The sequence below is a fragment of the Salvelinus fontinalis genome, chromosome 17 (genome assembly GCF_029448725.1).
Source record: "Salvelinus fontinalis isolate EN_2023a chromosome 17, ASM2944872v1, whole genome shotgun sequence".
Classification (NCBI taxonomy): Eukaryota; Metazoa; Chordata; class Actinopteri; order Salmoniformes; family Salmonidae; genus Salvelinus; species Salvelinus fontinalis.
Genome location: NC_074681.1, coordinates 21,006,651 through 21,024,496, shown reverse-complemented (window position 1 = coordinate 21,024,496; position 17,846 = coordinate 21,006,651). Strand labels below are relative to the sequence as shown.

Genomic DNA, 17,846 nt, shown 5'->3' with positions numbered 1-17,846 from the left:
TATATAAATCATTGCATACCACCAGGTGTAAAGGTGTGCCATAACGTCGGTAAAGACAAGTTTTCTCGCGAGACTTTCTTTGTCTTCCTGGACCAAATAGCATCTGATAGTACCGCGAAGAGGGCCAAACTTAGCCGCTACCCCCACTCTTATCCTGGGACGTTGTGTGCAGTCTATGGTCCACATCTCAGGACACGAATAACTTGTTGGCCCAACGGTCCGCTCCTTTTGAACGTTCTGCTAGGCCTAGACGGGTTTGGTGAAGACGACAGTGGGATTGTTAGCTTGAATGGCTAGCACGGATACCAAGCTAAAGCATTAACGTTACTATTGGAATGGAATGTGGTGATGGCTGTGGTCCAACCTTTGCTTTTGTAACTAGTTATCTACAGTTAGCTGTGTTGATTCATTCTTTACCTCAACTTGAAGGTAAAGTGATTAATTTAACAACATACGTGTCTTACTAGCTTGCTAATTCTTTGTTTCCATAATGTTAGCTTGCTAGCCAGTTTATTGCTAACGTTAGCTATTGCCTCCTGTGACGGCCAATAACTAACGAGTCACAGCTAACGTATCCAGCCATCTACCGTTAGTTAGCTAGTCTGGTCTAAAATACCTAGTTAACTAGACACCTCATTGTCACCCCTGTTGATTCGATAGATTCACAGGCTAGTTTGAGAGCTAATTGGCTAGGCAGGCCTGGGGCATTTTGGATCTGCCAACAGCATTCAGTCACTCTTCTGGCGACACAGAAAGTTGGGGTCAAGAGACTCAACGCTGGTATCTAGCAAGTTATTCACTAAAACAAAACATGGCCCCCAAAAAAAGACCAGTGCGGCTTAACATCACTCCCACCGCTGGTGAGGGAGGATTGTCCACCTCCACAACCATCGCAGCTGCCTCTGAGTAAGTGTAACTCCTTAGCCAGCTGGCTACTGTTAAACTCAAATTCAAGTCAACCTCTACTTTCATGTGAGAATTCACCTCTAATTCTCCCTACTCCTTCGCTCTCAGTGCTAACCTGGAAGCCCTACAGAAGAAATTGGAGGAGTTGGATCTGGACGAGCAGCAGAAGAAGCGCCTGGAGAATTTCCTTACCCAGAAGGCCAAGGTGGGCGAACTGAAAGACGATGACTTCCATCGCATTTGTGAGTTGGGTGTCGGTAACGGAGGCGTGGTCAACAAGGTGTGCCACAAACCCTCAGGCCTCGTCATGGCCAGAAAGGTAAGTGGTGTGAATGCTGTTGCCAGTCTGAAATCAACCCCCTGACCCTTTTCTTAGATCAGGAAGGACCGGGTGGGTGTGAATGCTGTTGCCAGTCTGAAATCAACCCCCTGACCCTTTTCTTAGATCAGGAAGGACCGGGTGGGTGTGAATGCTGTTGCCAGTCTGAAATCAACCCCCTGACCCTTTTCTTAGATCAGGAAGGACCGGGTGGGTGTGAATGCTGTTGCCAGTCTGAAATCAACCCCCTGACCCTTTTCTTAGATCAGGAAGGACCGGGTGGGTGTGAATGCTGTTGCCAGTCTGAAATCAACCCCCTGACCCTTTTCTTAGATCAGGAAGGACCGGGTGGGTGTGAATGCTGTTGCCAGTCTGAAATCAACCCCCTGACCCTTTTCTTAGATCAGGAAGGACCGGGTGGGTGTGAATGCTGTTGCCAGTCTGAAATCAACCCCCTGACCCTTTTCTTAGATCAGGAAGGACCGGGTGGGTGTGAGCCGATTGATGGGATATTTGCCTGAGGGCACTATCTAATGGTTTATATGTCACCATATTGCTTAAACCTGTCTGATCCTTTCAGATGGGAAGCAGTTAGGGGTTGATTTCAGACTAGCCACAAGGTAAAAACAAATCGGTTGATGTGCCTTTTGAGCAAGGCTCTTAACCCTAATTTGCTCCATGGGGGGCAGTATAAATTGTACTGTTTTTTTTATTGATTATATTGCATATGATGTGATCCAGTAATAACAATTGTTCACAAGAAAAGACTAGGCACATATTTCTGTAATGGTAGCAAAACAATTAAGGTGGCCATTTTGAACCAGCAAAACCAGCGTACTTATGGCCATTAGTGATGAGACAAAGACATATTGATTTTTGGTGTGTATGTATTGCATTCATCCTCCTTCCTTAGCTGATCCATCTGGAGATCAAGCCAGCCATCAGGAACCAGATCATCAGAGAGCTACAGGTGCTGCTTTTGTTATTTAATTTAGCATTATCAATAACTTAATATCATGTTTAAACCAAATCAATTCTTAAAGAAGAGTATTCCTTATGTGTTTAAACCCACCTCTCTCGGTCTCCCTCAGTTGCTACATGAGTGTAATTCTCCCTACATCGTTAGTTTCTACGGGTCCTTTTACAGCGACGGCGAGATCAGCATCTGCATGGAACACATGGTAAAGGATGGGGGAAAGAGTGGGGGTGAGAGAGGGTGTCTTTCAAGAGCAAGTTAAATAATTTTGTGGAGTAGGGTTGAGATAGTAAAATTGTAATGCAGGTAGACTCGGACCATGTCATACTGTGAAGTGTTTATGTGAGGTGGTTGTGATTGAGTTGCTCTCCTCTCTCCCTGTAGGATGGGGGCTCTCTGGACCAGGTGCTGAAGGAGGCCAGGAGGATCCCTGAGGAGATCCTGGGGAAAGTCAGCATCGCTGTGAGTATCATCAAACTAGGGGTGTTTTTATTTAACCTTTATTTACCTAGGGGTGTGCCAAGTAGTTGGACAAAACAAGTATCGTAACGGATATGGGCAATATTTTTGATGCCATTATGATCAGAGTATTTTTTTGTAATTATCTGTGATGGGGGTTAATATTCAGGTGCCAGCATCTTTTTCATGTCAGTCAGTTGTGCAAGGTTCTACATGGTCTAAGTAACTCAACTGGCTAGTTTGCATGTCTGTAAAGAGAAGGGTGGGCTTTTTGTTGAACTTGCTGCTCTGATTGGATAGTGTATTTTTCCATCCACTCGCTTCACCCGATCAGTTTTCCTCATATGTTTTCAGTCTGATCATTTCTATTGCTGCTGCCTGCTACTATGATTATTCACATGGCGTGGACGTTTCTTATCAACATATCAATGTGCATAATATCTAACAAGCGGAGCGAGGATAGGTGAGAAAATATGAATTGCTGATGCTCATTCTGACTGAATGACGGCTAACTAGGCTGCCCGCTGCAAATTGAGGAAACAGACACACCCCTCCGTGCGCTGCTCCTAAACTGCAGCTTTTTTTTGCAGTGAGAATGTGCAGGGAGGTATTTTGCCAACATCTATTTAGGCATATTAAAACACTTTTCGATCATGAGTATCATCTGAGCCAACTGGCAACTTACGGATACGAATACGAGTATGGCCATGTCGGCACACCCCTACAACAAACCATAGCTAGCTACATATGAAGATAGTAATGCATGTCTATTGTTTCCCAAAGGATAGATATAGTGTTTGACAACTCCAAGTGTGCTCTTGAAACTGGGCAAAAACGGCAACATTTTCACATCTCCACAGGTTCTAAGAGGGTTAGCGTATCTACGAGAGAAACACCAGATCATGCACAGAGGTACACATTGATGCTATGCATTTGAATTTACGTACAGTGCATAGGTAGATACATTTTTCACTGCGTTCTTCTGTGCCTGTGTGTGTACCCTCCTGTCCCCCAGACGTAAAGCCCTCTAATATCCTGGTCAACTCTCGTGGGGAGATCAAGCTGTGTGACTTCGGGGTGAGCGGCCAGCTGATTGACTCCATGGCCAACTCCTTCGTGGGAACACGTTCCTACATGTCGGTGCGTACCCCTGATTCTGTTTGTTTGTGTGAGAGAGTACGTGTGTGTGTGTGTGTGTGTGTAAGCCATCTATCTCTGTGTCTCTAACCAACAGCCAGAGAGATTGCAGGGCACCCACTACTCTGTCCAGTCTGATGTGTGGAGCATGGGGCTGTCTCTGGTGGAGCTGTCTATCGGCCGGTATCCCATCCCCCCTCCTGACGCCAAGGAGCTGGAGGCCATCTTTGGCCGGCCCATCATGGACGGGACCGAGGGAGAAATGCACAGCAGCACCTCTCCCCGACCCAGACCCCCCGGGGGCAGACCTGCCAGCGGTCAGAACACACACACACACACCCACAGCCTCTTTCGTAGATAGAGATCATTTACATATTTGTACTGATGATCTCAATAATGTTTTACTGTTAATCAGGCCACGGTCCTGCGATGGCCATCTTTGAGCTGCTGGACTACATCGTCAACGAGGTAAACACTGCTGAGGATTACCCCTCCCCCATGGCCATAGATAGAAGAATGCAAATGATTGTCACGGAACGGAAGCTAGAATAGAATATGACCAAACTACTGTTATATCCATGGCATGGTGTATAGATGGGCTCGTTATTGATTATGATCATGATTTTGTTACAGCCTCCCCCCAAGCTGCCTCATGGAGTATTCACATCTGATTTCCAGGACTTTGTGACTAGATGGTGAGTTCTCCTCAGTCTGAATGATTTATGAATACAATGCCTTGATTTAATAATTTGATCAAATCAAACTTTATATGCCACATGCGCTGAAAACAACAAGTGTAGACTTTACTGTGAAATGCTTACTTACAAGCCCTTAACCAACAGTGCAGTTCAAGAAGATCTCACTATATCAGATTTCTCTTGTGCTTCCTCAGTCTCATCAAGAACCCAGCAGACCGGGCGGACCTGAAGATGCTGATGGTGAGTGTTGGCCTTTGGACTGAAGAGCACTGGGAGGGACTGAAGAGAGAAAAGCTAGCCCTTTGACAGAAAAGCGAGCCATATTGGATTCCAGTCCCTTGCTGTTGGCTGCTTAGCTAATGGTTATATTAACTAAAGAGATAGACAGGATTGATATGTCACAGTACATGATTAGCTGAATCACATATGGATCTTTGTACTGAGCCATGTGTCTCTTGTGTTTGTTTCAGAACCACACTTTTATCAAGCGCTCGGAGGTAGAGGAGATGGACTTCGCTGGCTGGCTCTGTAAAACCATGGGGCTAAACCAACCCAGCACTCCCACACGCACTGTAGACTAATCACACGCACACACTCAGACAGACATGCAGCGGCCTGAACACATACAGACAAATGGCCACACATAGACATGCAGCATATATATATCACACACACGCTTTTCTTGTCAGCCACCTCTCCTCCTTCAGGTGATCCAAGTATGAACTGGCCCTATTGGCCCTAAAGCCTCCATTCAGTCACTCTTCTCTAACCATTAGTGCTGAGCGATTAACCAACATTTCGTTTAAAAAAAAATTGTTATTAAACAACTAATTGGCCGACGCTTTTTTTTTGTGTGAACCTAATGCACTGTTTCTCACGAGAAATCAAGTCAAGAACTACAGTATGTGGGATGCTGGGCTGAAGGGAGTTGTAGTTTTCATTAAGAAAATATTAAACCTAGTTCAATGCAGAAACGTGGTAATTAACTACAATTGACATTAATCCATTGCGTCTGTTTTTTCCGTCTCGGATAGAGACGTATCAGAGAGGAAGTGGCTAAGCGAGAGGCTTCACTCGCCAAAATAAGCCGACCTAAGCTTGTCGCCTGCCTTCGCGCCTTTGGGACAATTCATGTTATTCGGGCGGTGACATGAGCATCTCAACATTAAATACAGATCTCTGTACGGATAAACTTTCATGTCTGCTACGTTATGTACACACAGACTGCAGCATGAGAGAGGAATGTACACAACACAATGACGAGAGGGACAGACGCTGTTAGTTATCTACTTTGAAGAACTAGTCAAATGATTTTGCCAGACAGCTCTACAGCATAGGCAGGCTAGCTAAATAGGATGACTAAAAACAGTAGAGTACGGGGAGCACATAACATTAGATGGCCTGGCGGACTGCTACTGCCTGAGCAGAGATTACTATTATTTTTCATTCCTTAAAGTCAAGTAATCAGATAAAAACTAAGTAATATGCACAACTAAAATGTTTTATTTCATTGGAATTTACACTCTCTATTGATGTCTACCCAATGTGGACCTGACAGACAATGGAATATTTAAGGTTTTGGCAATTGAATGTTGACTATTTTAGGCTTTGGAATTTCTATTAAAAAAACCCTCTAAAATCATTGTGAATCCTTATTTCAGCATGCATTCAATAATTTTTTCAAACATCAAAATGAATAACTGAACCGACCTCAAAGCACTAATCGCTCAGCACTACTAGCTATGTCAGAAATAAACCCTCAGTTACAACCTTAATCGGGATTGCTTCACTGGTTGGGTTGGGCCAACCCCTGACTGTTCATCTATCATACTGTAACAGAAGCCTGCATCCCCATACCGCTTCCCCTTGTCTGGATGTTGTAATCTGCAGTATCAACGGGATGGCATCGAGGAGCTTCATTCTCCAGGAAGAGCAGACATAATTTATAAAGTGAAAGATGGGCTCTGGTCAGAGGCTTAATTTATTTTTATTTGACCTTTATTTAACTAGGCAAGTCAGTTAAGAACAAATTCTTATTTTCAATGACGGCCTAGGAACAGTGGGTTAACTGCCTGTTCAGGGGCAGAACGACAGATTTGTACCTTGTCAGCTCGGGGATTTGAACTTGCAACCTTTCGGTTACTAGTCCAACGCTCTAACCACTAGGCTACCCTGCCGCCCCGGCACATACTCCGGGGCGGCACATACACATACTCCCTAGCCGAGATCTGTGAGTTAACAATCTTCACGGTCACCATGTTGGCACCAAATGTTTGGGTTTTGACATGTCTATCTACCTGCTGCAACTTCCCCTAAACTCCTTTTCTTGTTTTGGGTTGCTTTAACATCGGAAGCCTTTTGAGCAGAGAGGTTATGCAGAAATATGCCCCCTACAAAAAAATAAACAGACAGGAAAGTTGAGCAAGACCTATTTCAGTTTCCTGAGTAAAAATACATCTACACTTCATCTGTTTCGAGACGATAATCTTTTGCATTTCTTATTTATTTAGCTTTTCGATTACGATTCACTCGGTAGGAACAGTAACCTCAACTTCAGTCACTCGGTAGGAACAGTAACCTCAACTTCAGTCACTCTGTAGGAACAGTAACCTCAACTTCAGTCACTCTGTAGGAACAGTAACCTCAACTTCAGTCACTCTGTAGGAACAGTAACCTCAACGTCAGTCACTCTGTAGGAACAGTAACCTCAACGTCAGTCACTCTGTAGGAACAGTAACCTCAACGTCAGTCACTCTGTAGGAACAGTAACCTCAACGTCAGTCACTCTGTAGGAACAGTAACCTCAATGTCAGTCACTCTGTAGGAACAGTAACCTCAACGTCAGTCACTCTGTAGGAACAGTAACCTCAATGTCAGTCACTCTGTAGGAACAGTAACCTCAACGTCAGTCACTCTGTAGGAACAGTAACCTCAACGTCAGTCACTCTGTAGGAACAGTAACCTCAATGTCAGTCACTCTAGGAACAGTAACCTCAACGTCAGTCACTCTGCAGAAACAGTAACCTCAACGTCAGTCACTCTGTAGGAACAGTAACCTCAACGTCAATCACTCTGCAGGAATAGTAATCACAACGTCATTGCCCACAGCTACAGTGTGACATTGGTCTTTTTGCCAGGCAATTGGTATTATAACAATCATGATTAGGAGTTGATGTACATCACAGGAGGTTGGTGGTAATGGCTGGAGTGGAATGGTATCAAACACATGGATTCCACATTTACTCTGTTCCAGCCCTTATGAGCCGTCCTCTCCTCTGCAGCCTCCACTGATGTAGATGTAAATATCGTTACATATGAGTATGTCTACACATGTCTTGGTGTATGTGGATTCAGATATGTAAAGCATATATACAAACATTAGTTTATTTTCTTTTGGCAGATTGTTATGAGTGTAGTGTTTGTGTCCATGAGAAAGCTTATGATACTGAAATACTGCACTAATCATTCAACTTCGGGTGTCTTTCGACAAGGGTAGCGTTTAAGGTCAACAATGCTGCTCTGAGGTCCAGACCACAAGTCTAAAGTAGTTTAGTCTCCTTCATCTGCACCGTTCTGAAAGCACAGGATAGGTGAAAACACTATTGAGAATATCTGCTGCCCATGTTTTGCTTTCACCTGTCCAATTATTTTACATCAGTGAAGTTTAAGGAAAGGAGACTAGAAAAGGATGACACTTAAATTACAGCGATGCAACCTTATTGTCTGTGAAAGGGGAAGCCATTTAGACTATTGAGATGCAGCCCTAGTGTCTGTGTCCTGGCCAGACTCCCTCCATCCCTTTGTCTATAGGAGAGATTCATGGCTGACCTGTGTTGGGGAATGAACACACTAACCAGAGTAAATTCTATCTTTATATCATAATTTACTGTACGAGTCAATGTTGGACACATCTAGTCATTCAAGGGTTTTTCTTTATCTTTGCTATTTTCTACATTGTATAATAATTAGGACATCAACTATGAGAGAACACCATATGGAATCATGTAGTAACCAAAAAAGTGTTATACGAATCAAAATATGTTATATTTGAGATTCTTCAAAGTAGCAACCCTTTGCCTTGATTACTGCTTTGCACGCTCTTGGCATTCTCTCAACCAACTTCAGGAGGAATGCTTTTCCAACAGTCTTGAAGGAGTTCCCACATATGCTGAGCACTTATTGCCTGCATTTCCTTCACTCTGCGGTCCAACTCATCCCAAACCATCTCAATTGGGTTGTGGTCGGGTGATTGTGGAGGCCAGGTCATCTGATGCAGCACTCCATCACTCTCCTTGGTTTAAATAGCCCTTACACAGCCTGGATGTGCGTTGGGTCATTGTCCTGTTGAAAACAAATGATAGTCCCACTAAGCGCTAACCAGATGGGATGGCGTATCACTGCAGAATGCTGTGGTAGCCATGTTGTGTGCCTTGAATTCTAAATAAATCACAGTGTCACCACCATCACACCTCCTCCATGCTTCATAGTGGGAACCACATGCAGAGATCATCCGTTCACCAACTCTGCGTCTCACAAAGACACGGCGGTTGGAACCAGAAACCTCTAATTTTGACTCATCAGACCAAAGGACCGATTTCCACCGGACTAATGTCCATTGATCGTGTTTCTTGGCCCAAGCAAGTCTCTTCTTATTGGTGTCATTTAGCAGTGGTTTCTTTGCAGAAATTCGACCATGAAGGCCTGATTCACGCAGTCTCCTCTGAATAGTTGAAGTTGAGATGTCTGTTACTTGAACTCTGTGAAGTATTTATTTGGGCTGCAATCTGAGGCTGGTAACTAATGAACTTATCCTCTGCAGCAGAGGTAACTCTGGGTCTTCCTTTCCTGTGGCGGTCTTCATGAGAGCCAGTTTCATCATAGTGTTTGATGGTTTTTGCGTCTGTACTTGAAGAAACGTTCAAAGTTCTTAATGTTCTGGATTGACTGACCTTCATGTCTTAAAGTAACGATGGACTGTCGTTTCTCTATGCTTATTTGAGCTGTTCTTGCCCTAATATGGACTTAGCCCTATTTGGTAAAATACAGTCTTCTGTATACCACCCCTAACTTGTAACAACATAACTGATTGGCTCAAATGCATTAAGAAGGAAAGAAATTCCACAAAGTAACTTAACAAGGCACACCTGTTAGTTGAAATGCTTTCCGGTGACTACCTCATGAAGCTGGTTGAGAGAATGCCAAGAGTGTGCAAAGCTGTCATCAAGGCAAAGGGTGGCTACTTTGAAGAACCTCAAATATAAAATACATTTTGGATTTGTGTACCACTTTTATGGCTACTACATGATTCCATATATGTTATTTCAGAGTTTTGATGTCTTCACTATTATGTAGAAAATAGTAAAAATACACAAAAAAACTTGAATGAGTGGGTGTCCAAACTTTTGGTACTATATATATATATACATATATACAGCAGGGTATGGATATGCCATTGAAATAAGTGCATTTCTGTATCCTGGGGGGGTTGAGGGCCTTTCGCTGCTTTCTTTGGTTAATTTTGTGTATTTCTTCTAAATAACGTTTAAAAACTAGGAATGGTTTGTCCCACGGCAAAACCGTCTAAGCTTTGTCTTTGTAAGTCATAATTGTCAATAAATGGTATGTGTTGTCACAACGGAACACGGGACTCTTATTGTTCTCTTCTGGAAGCATTACATTCATGACACCACTAGGGGGCCGTATAGAAATTCATAGGCATCGTCAGAGGCGCTTAGGGTAGAATTATCCCTCAGGCACAGAAATAGGACCAGTTTACCAAGAGAGGAAAACTGCAAATCTGACCTTAGATTAGTGTCTAAAACAGGGGTGTCAAACATACAGCCCGTGGGTGGTTTGAATAAAAATATATATATACATAGTTATACTTTGAGGGGGAATTATACCTTAAAATCACTAAAACCAAATTGAAACTGTAGAAATGCTAATGGGCCTACATATATACAGTTCCTTGACTGTCCAGCTCACTAATAATCACAGAAATGAAAGCTAAACAGTCAAGGAGTATAGAAAATTCAAAATTCAAATTCAAAATTCATGATGGATAGATTATTATCTTTTGTTAATTTTGACGGCGAGGAAATATAACATTTCAGTGCGGACCTCCGGACCTTGTTGAAGACCGAATGTGGCCCCCAGTGCAAAATGAGTTTGACACCTCTGGTCTAGAAACAACTTCATCATATTTCCTCAAAGGCCACTAGTAGAGTCATGAGAAGCAAAGGCATGTCAGGTTCAACAAATCCCCCACAGCCTACCTTAGCTATGTGCTGCGTTAATTATATTCTGGTTGTGTGTTTGTGTGTGTGTGCGTGTTTGCATTCTCGCACTTGTGTGTGTGTGTCAGTGGAGGCTGGTGGGAGGAGCTATAGGAGGACGGGCTCATTGTAATGGTTAAAATGGAACAGAATCATACATGTGGTTTCCATATGGTTGATGTGTTTGATACCGTTCCATTTATTCCATTCCAGCCATTACAATGAGCCCGTCCTCCTATAGCTCCTCCCACCAGCCTCCACTGGTGTGTGTGTGTGTGTATGCTTGTGTTGGGGTTGTAGGGGATAAGTCTAAAGCTTCGAGAGCTCAGTTTGTAGCATTGTGTGTGTGCAGGTTATTGTATATGTCTTTGTGTGTGTATGCACGTTTGGGTGTGGTGGGGGGCAGGTCTAGAACTTGGAGAGGTGGGGGAGATTGGGGGGGGGGGGGCTCTAAGACACTGCGGCAGTAAAACAGCAAAGTCTGCAGTGATTAATATGCAAATATGCAAATGAGAGGGTAATTAAGATCCTGCGTTCGTCAGTGGCTCTTTGATTGCTAATGAATTCCAATCTGCAAGAAAGGGGGAGGGGAAGATGAGAAAAAGACTAGTAAAAAAAGAGAGAAAAGAGAGATGGAGAAGAGTAGAGAGAGGTATATTGCACCTCTATTCGCGTTTTATGTAAACCGGAAAGGGTAATGGGGGTCCATCATGAATGAGTGAATGAATGCTTAGATGGATGAATGAAAAGTAGATTAATGCTTTGATTTATTGTCATGACAGAATGTCTCTGTCAGAGAGGGATGGGTGTGGTTGTTGTTTAACAGTGACTAACGCACATCATCACCAAACATACAGCGTGGCGCTAGCCATGCTCGCCACGGGGAGCAAGAGAGATGCATGCTGGTAACAGTGATGCTTTTGACCCCCGTTGAGATAGAGAGCGAGAGAAAAAGAGAACGTGAGGTACCCTAGGCAGGGGGGTTTGCAGTGGCAGCATATGTGTCGTGGAGCACGAAGGATGTTATTTTGATATTTTTGGCAAGCAGTAACTTCACACATGGGCAGACACACTGCTGTTATTGTTGTTTCCGTGCTCCCTTGACACACCTAATTCTCTCTCCCTCCCTGCCCATCGCTCACACAATATACTGTATCACTCTCTCTCCTTACTTAGCCTTCACCCCCCCACCCATCTCTCTCTCTATCTCTCTGTTGTTCTCTTGCATCTTATGTTAACAACACCTCTTTACAAACATCATAATAGAGGTCATTGTGTTGCTTTAAAATTAAATTGTTCTTATACACTGATCTAAGATATGTTTTTTGGTTTGTTTTTCATAATAACTGATTCTAGCAGTGATTACGACGGGCTGGTCCTAGATTTGCACTACTGGGAGTATTTTGTGTTTTGTTACAGGAAACAGGAAACCATAGTCACGTTTCAGGAAGCCCCAGGTTGTGCACACTGTACCTGATGCGTGGGTGGCTGCACCGGGGCCTACCACGGAGAGAAGAGAGTTGTGAGTGTAGAGAGAGGGAGCCCAGTGAAAGCGTAGGTGGAGAAGAAGGTGCTTTAGGGTTAGGAAGACGGGGTTCCACGCTCAAAATAGCTTTTCTTACCTTTGCGTGGGCCTATAGGTAAACCATACCACAGTACAATGTTGCTGCAGTGCAAATATTGCTCTACTTACATAAAAACAATCTTTCACGTTTTTACAGAAGAAGTGGTAAGACCTTCCCACAGTCTAGTAAATCTGGGACATGGTAACCTTTTGTCATTAACTGCTCATAGCTGTAAGGGGAGGCAAGTATATCTGAAAATGTATAACAGGGATAACATCAGCTTCGAATCAGCATAACAATACAGATCATTACAACATCAGCACAGTAGTCAGGACGTAAGGGGGGGGAGAGCAGGTCTGTATACATCAATGATGTCGCTCTTGTTGCTGGTGATTCTCTGATCCACCTCTACGCAGACGACACCCTTCTGTATACTTCTGGCTCTTCTTTGGACACTGTTTTAACTAACCTCCAGATGAGCTTCAATGCCATACAACTCTCCTTCCGTGGCCTCCAACTGCTCTTAAATGCAAGTAAAACTAAATGCATGCTCTTCAACCGATCGCTGCCCGCACCTGCTCGCCCGTCCAGCATCATTACTCTGGACGGTTCTGACTTAGAAAATGTGGACAACTACAAATACCTAGGTGTCTGGTTAGACTGTAAACTCTCCTTCCAGATTCATATTAAGCATCTCCAATCCAAAATGAAATCTAGAATCGGCTTCCTATTTCGCAACAAAGCATCCTTCACTCATGCTGCCAAACATATCCTTGTAAAACTGACCATCCTACCGATCCTCGACTTCGGCGATGTCGTTTATAAAATAGCCTCCAACACTCTACTCAACAAATTGGATGCAGTCTATCACAGTGCCATCCTTTTCGTCACCAAAGCACCATATACTATCCACCACTGCGACCTGTGCGCTCTCGTTGGCTGGCCCTCGCTTCATACTCGTCACCAAATCCACTGGCTCCAGGTCATCTACAAGTCTTTGCTAGGTAAAGCCCCGCCTTATCTCAGCTCACTGGTCACCATAGCAGCACCCACCCGTAGCACGTGCTCCAGCAGGTATATTTCACTAGTCACCCCCAAAGCTAATTCCTCCTTTGGCCGCCTTTCCTTCCAGTTCTCTGCTGCCAATGACTGGAACGAATTGCAAAAATCACTGAAGCTGGAGACTCATATCTCCCTCACTAGCTTTAAGCACCAGCTGTCAGAGCAGCTCACAGATCACTGCACCTGTACATAGCCCATCCATAAATAGCCCATCCAGCTACCTCATCCCCATACTGTATTTATTTATTTATTTTGATCCTTTGCACCCCAGTATCTCTACATGTACATTCATCTTCTGCACATCTATCACTCCAGTGTATAATTGCTATATTGTAATTACTTCGCCACTATGGCCTATTTATTGCCTTACCTCCCTTATCTTAACTCATTTGCGCACACTGTATATAGACTTTTTTAGATTTTTTCTACTGTATTATTGACTATATGTTTGTTTATTCCATATGTAACTCTGTGTTGTTGTATGTGTCGAACTGCTTTACTTTATCTTGGCCAGGTCGCAGTTGTATATGAGAACTTGTTCTCAACTAGCCTACCTGGTTAAATAAAGGTGATATTTTTTTTTTTTAATATAAGGAAACGAGGTGAACATCTCATTGTGGGTCTGTGAAGCCACACGTGTGGTGGGCTCTGGGTTCTCGTGAAGCCTGGATCAGATGTACAGTACCAGTCAAAAGTTGACACACCTACTAATTTCTACATTGTAAAATAATAGCGAAGACATCAAAACTATGAAATAACACATATGGAATCATGTAGTAACCAAAAAAGTGTTAAACAAATAAACCGCTGTGTCTTTGTGCGACAGAGTAGGTGAACGGATGATATCTTTATGCGTGTGGTTCCCACCGTGAAGCATAGAGGAGGAGGTGTGAGGGTGTTTTACTGGTGACACTGTCAGTGATTTATTTAGAATTCAAGGCCCACTTAACCATCATGGCTACCACAACATTCTGCAGCAATACACCATCCCATCTGGTTTGCGCTTAGTGGAACTATCATTTATTTTTTAACAGAACAATGACCCAAAACACAACTCCAGGTTGTATAATTTGAAGAATCTAAAATATATTTCGATGTTTAACACTTTCTCTGTTACAACATGACACATACAACGTATGTGTTATTTCATAGTTTTGATGTTTTCACTATTATTCCACAATGTAGAAAATAGTCAAAGTAAAGAAAAACCCTTGAATGAGTAGGTGTGTCCAAACCTCTGACAGGTACTGCAGTTCAACTCAATACCTTTTTTTAAATTATCTTGAAACACACATACATATGAGTGTCACGTTCCTGACCTATTTCTGTTAGTTTATGTGTGTTAGTTGGTCAGGACCTGAGGTTGGGTGGGCATTCTATGTTTTCTGTTTCTGTGTTGGTTTTTGGGTTGCCTGGTATGGCTCTTAATTAGAGGCAGGTGTTTGGCGTTCCTCTAATTAAGAGTCATATTTAGGTAGGCGTTGTCACAGTGTTCGTTGTGGGTGATTGTCTTCCGTGTCTGTGTCTGTACACCACGCGGGACTGTTTACGGTTTGTTCGGTTTGTGTAGCCTATGTTCCTATTCGTGCGTTTTTCTTGTTTTATGTAAGTACGTCGTTTAGGTCTGTCTACACCGTTTGTTGTTTTTTTTGTTAGTTTATCAAGTTCGTGTTTTCGTTAAATAAATATGTCTTTTCACTACGCTGCGCCTTGGTTCCCTCAATACTCCTCCTCTTCCGAAGATGAAGAGGAGGAGGACTGCCGTTACAATGAGCCGCAGACACATGCTGTGTTTGTTTATTTTACCACCAGAAGACTCATTTCACGAGGACCAGGTGCCGAGTCCTGAGTCTGTATCACATGTCATTGCCTCTACAAACCAAAGGGAAAAACCAGGCTCTCTCTTTCTCCTTTTTTTAACACACACACACACTATACTATACACACTTCATGTCGGACCCAGCTGTTAGTTAGGCTACTTAGTGCCCGACCCCACCTCAACTGATGAAGCTTTGGTTCATTCAGGCAATTAATTATGGACTACTTCCCGCTGTGGAGGGTACACTACAATCATCCAAACTTCTAACTCCTTTGACTACTGATGGACACAAATAATATTGACAGGGGTCTTGGGTTTAAGCCAACGGCCAACACCATTAGTGGGTTTATCATCGTGGGCTTAGAGTGACTTAAGTCTCAATGATACAAATGGGGTCAGAATATAGCCTTTGAAAAAGGTTGTGAAAAAACACTTAAAAGAAAAAATATTAAAAGTCTCATCCTCATCCCAAATATAGGATGATAGCCCAGAATATTCTATATTAATTCATAACTCATCACAGTAATAGAACTGTTAAACACCTTTCCCTGTGATATGTACTCCTTGGCACACAAAAAATTATTCAATTTAAGTGGTCTCCCCTTTTTCTCCCTCTGTTGCTCGCTCGCTCTCTATCTCCCTCCCTCCTGGTCTTTATAACACATGGTATACAGTATGTTGCTGGCCATATAGTTTCCCTACCCCCCACGCTATACAGTCTTACTGTGGTCCCTGGTCTTGTCCACAAATTCTTCACCTCTCAGAGTCTACTAAGTCATAAGCTAGGGCTACTAGGCATGGTTAGTCCTCTCTCTGTGTGTCAGGTCAAGATTTGGTTGCAGAAAGGAAAAATACTGTGTTCTTTTCTCTGCTGATGCATAAGACTCCTGAGCTCACAAGCTGTTTCCACAAAGGGTCGATGTAAAAGCCAAATGCTGCTGCAGTCTGTACTTTTAAAACCTTAAACCACACTTTCACGCCACCGAGGTGGAGCCATTTGTCGAACACAGCTTTCAGTGACACACACACACACACACATGCTCACACACACAAGAAAAGCAGCAATCCTAACCCTGATCTGCCTCCTCAAATAATTTAGTGCAAAAGAAAATAAGAATACCGGTAGGCTAGATTATGATTGTTAATTAAATGTTTACAATCTGTATCCATGTAATCTTATATCATAGATGTTATGTCCCTACCTCCACAATAATATTTCACTAAAGGATAGGATAGGTCTGTACATCAAATTAGCCCTATAATAGATTAAATTAATTAGGAGACTACTAATCTGAACACCAACATTACCTAAGGTTTATGGTAAAAACATTTTTTTTTACAGAATTCTTCGACTGAATTGTATAAGCCCCGTGGAAAAATATATATGTGTTGCTTGTTGTTGTACCTAATATGAGGATGCATATTTTGCAATAGTTGAAAGTTGAATAATAGCCTTCATCAATAACGGCATCGTCCATTTATGCACCGTTGTTGCTGTTAAAAACATTAATCAAACGCTGTCCTTGGCTGATACTTGATGGGGTAACATTGGAGGCAGGCCCAACGAATACTGTCGATATATATTTGGACCTTTTTGCTGTCAATCAGATTTTTGTGGCATACCATTGGTTGTGCGTCTGCGGTAGCCTATTATCATTCCATCTCGCACTGTTTCTGGTCTGTCACTCTTCAGTTTTCCGAGGTCTCCTTCCGCAAATCAACGTAGTTCGCATGGCTTGCGATAAAAAAAACATGACATTTTAATGCAACGACAATTACACTGATGCTGTACAGTATTTGAGTTGATCTCCATATACAATTGTTACAGGATGATTATCAAAAATGTGTGTCTGGTTGTAGGGCGTTTGAAATAGGACACCGCTGGTCATTTAACGTTCTCGTACGCCGCGGAAGGATACTCTTTTGGAACCGACAATGTGGAGGCTGTTAAAATGTCTACTCGGAAGATGAAATGGTTACAATTGTAGCAACTAAAATTATCGCATGATATATCACAAGAGTTATGAATCTATTTGCAATCATTGTTTCATTTTCGTGACGTGGACTGTATAACGAACCAAGGGTTTGGTAGAACACACGATATCGTCGTTTGGTCTTCGTCTACAGTCCGGAGTACGGAGAGGGAATCTATCCCCAACTTTATGTTTTTCTCTCTACTCCAAGCGTTCATTTTTTCCCGTTGGATGCCACATAATTGAATAGAGGTTACTGAAAGGTAAATATACCTCATCACACGCTGTACATTTGTGAATTATATTATGGTTTTGCAGGGGCATTGAGCAACTTTAGCAAATAATTTTGAGTTGTGTGAGGAGCACGGGCGGAGAAAGCGGGGTCTTGAGTTTTTGTCCGGCCTGGGCAATGGGAGCGAGCGTGCAGCAGTTGGGCAGTACTTGCAGCCTTGTGGGAAAATACTTCTTTGTTCACTTTGCGCAACATTGTAAAGTTTAAAAGTAACCTAACATGCCCGTTCGAACGGCAAAATTCTCGCAGTGATACTATTGCCATGTCTGTATTCATATTTTATTGAATAACAAGCCACATACATTTTTTTGAAGGTTCACAACTTTTGTTAAATATTTAGAGAAACTTCGTGGTGCAGAGGAAAG

At 42.9% G+C, this 17,846-nt stretch overlaps 2 protein-coding genes across 6 annotated transcripts in view; both read left to right on the top strand.

Moving 5' to 3' along the window:
* On the top strand, positions 1 to 10,135 carry map2k2b (mitogen-activated protein kinase kinase 2b). Its single transcript, XM_055866621.1, has 12 exons — positions 1 to 906; positions 1,015 to 1,225; positions 2,139 to 2,195; positions 2,317 to 2,406; positions 2,586 to 2,663; positions 3,521 to 3,572; positions 3,676 to 3,800; positions 3,895 to 4,114; positions 4,213 to 4,265; positions 4,431 to 4,492; positions 4,690 to 4,735; positions 4,966 to 10,135. Exons 1-12 carry the CDS (start codon positions 812 to 814, stop codon positions 5,074 to 5,076), a joined length of 1,200 nt encoding a protein of 399 aa, XP_055722596.1. The 5' UTR covers positions 1 to 811; the 3' UTR covers positions 5,077 to 10,135.
* A 6,764-nt stretch (positions 10,136 to 16,899) lies between these two features.
* Positions 16,900 to 17,846, top strand: part of tcf3a (transcription factor 3a) — a 42,275-nt gene continuing 41,328 nt past the window's right edge. For 4 of the 5 annotated variants that reach the window (XM_055866619.1, XM_055866618.1, XM_055866616.1 and 1 more), the window contains exon 1: positions 16,901 to 17,452. The gene's annotated coding sequence lies outside the window, so the exon portion shown is untranslated. Of the gene's footprint in view, positions 17,453 to 17,846 lie in introns of all 5 variants that reach the window. The other variant, XM_055866617.1, reaches the window with a different exon arrangement.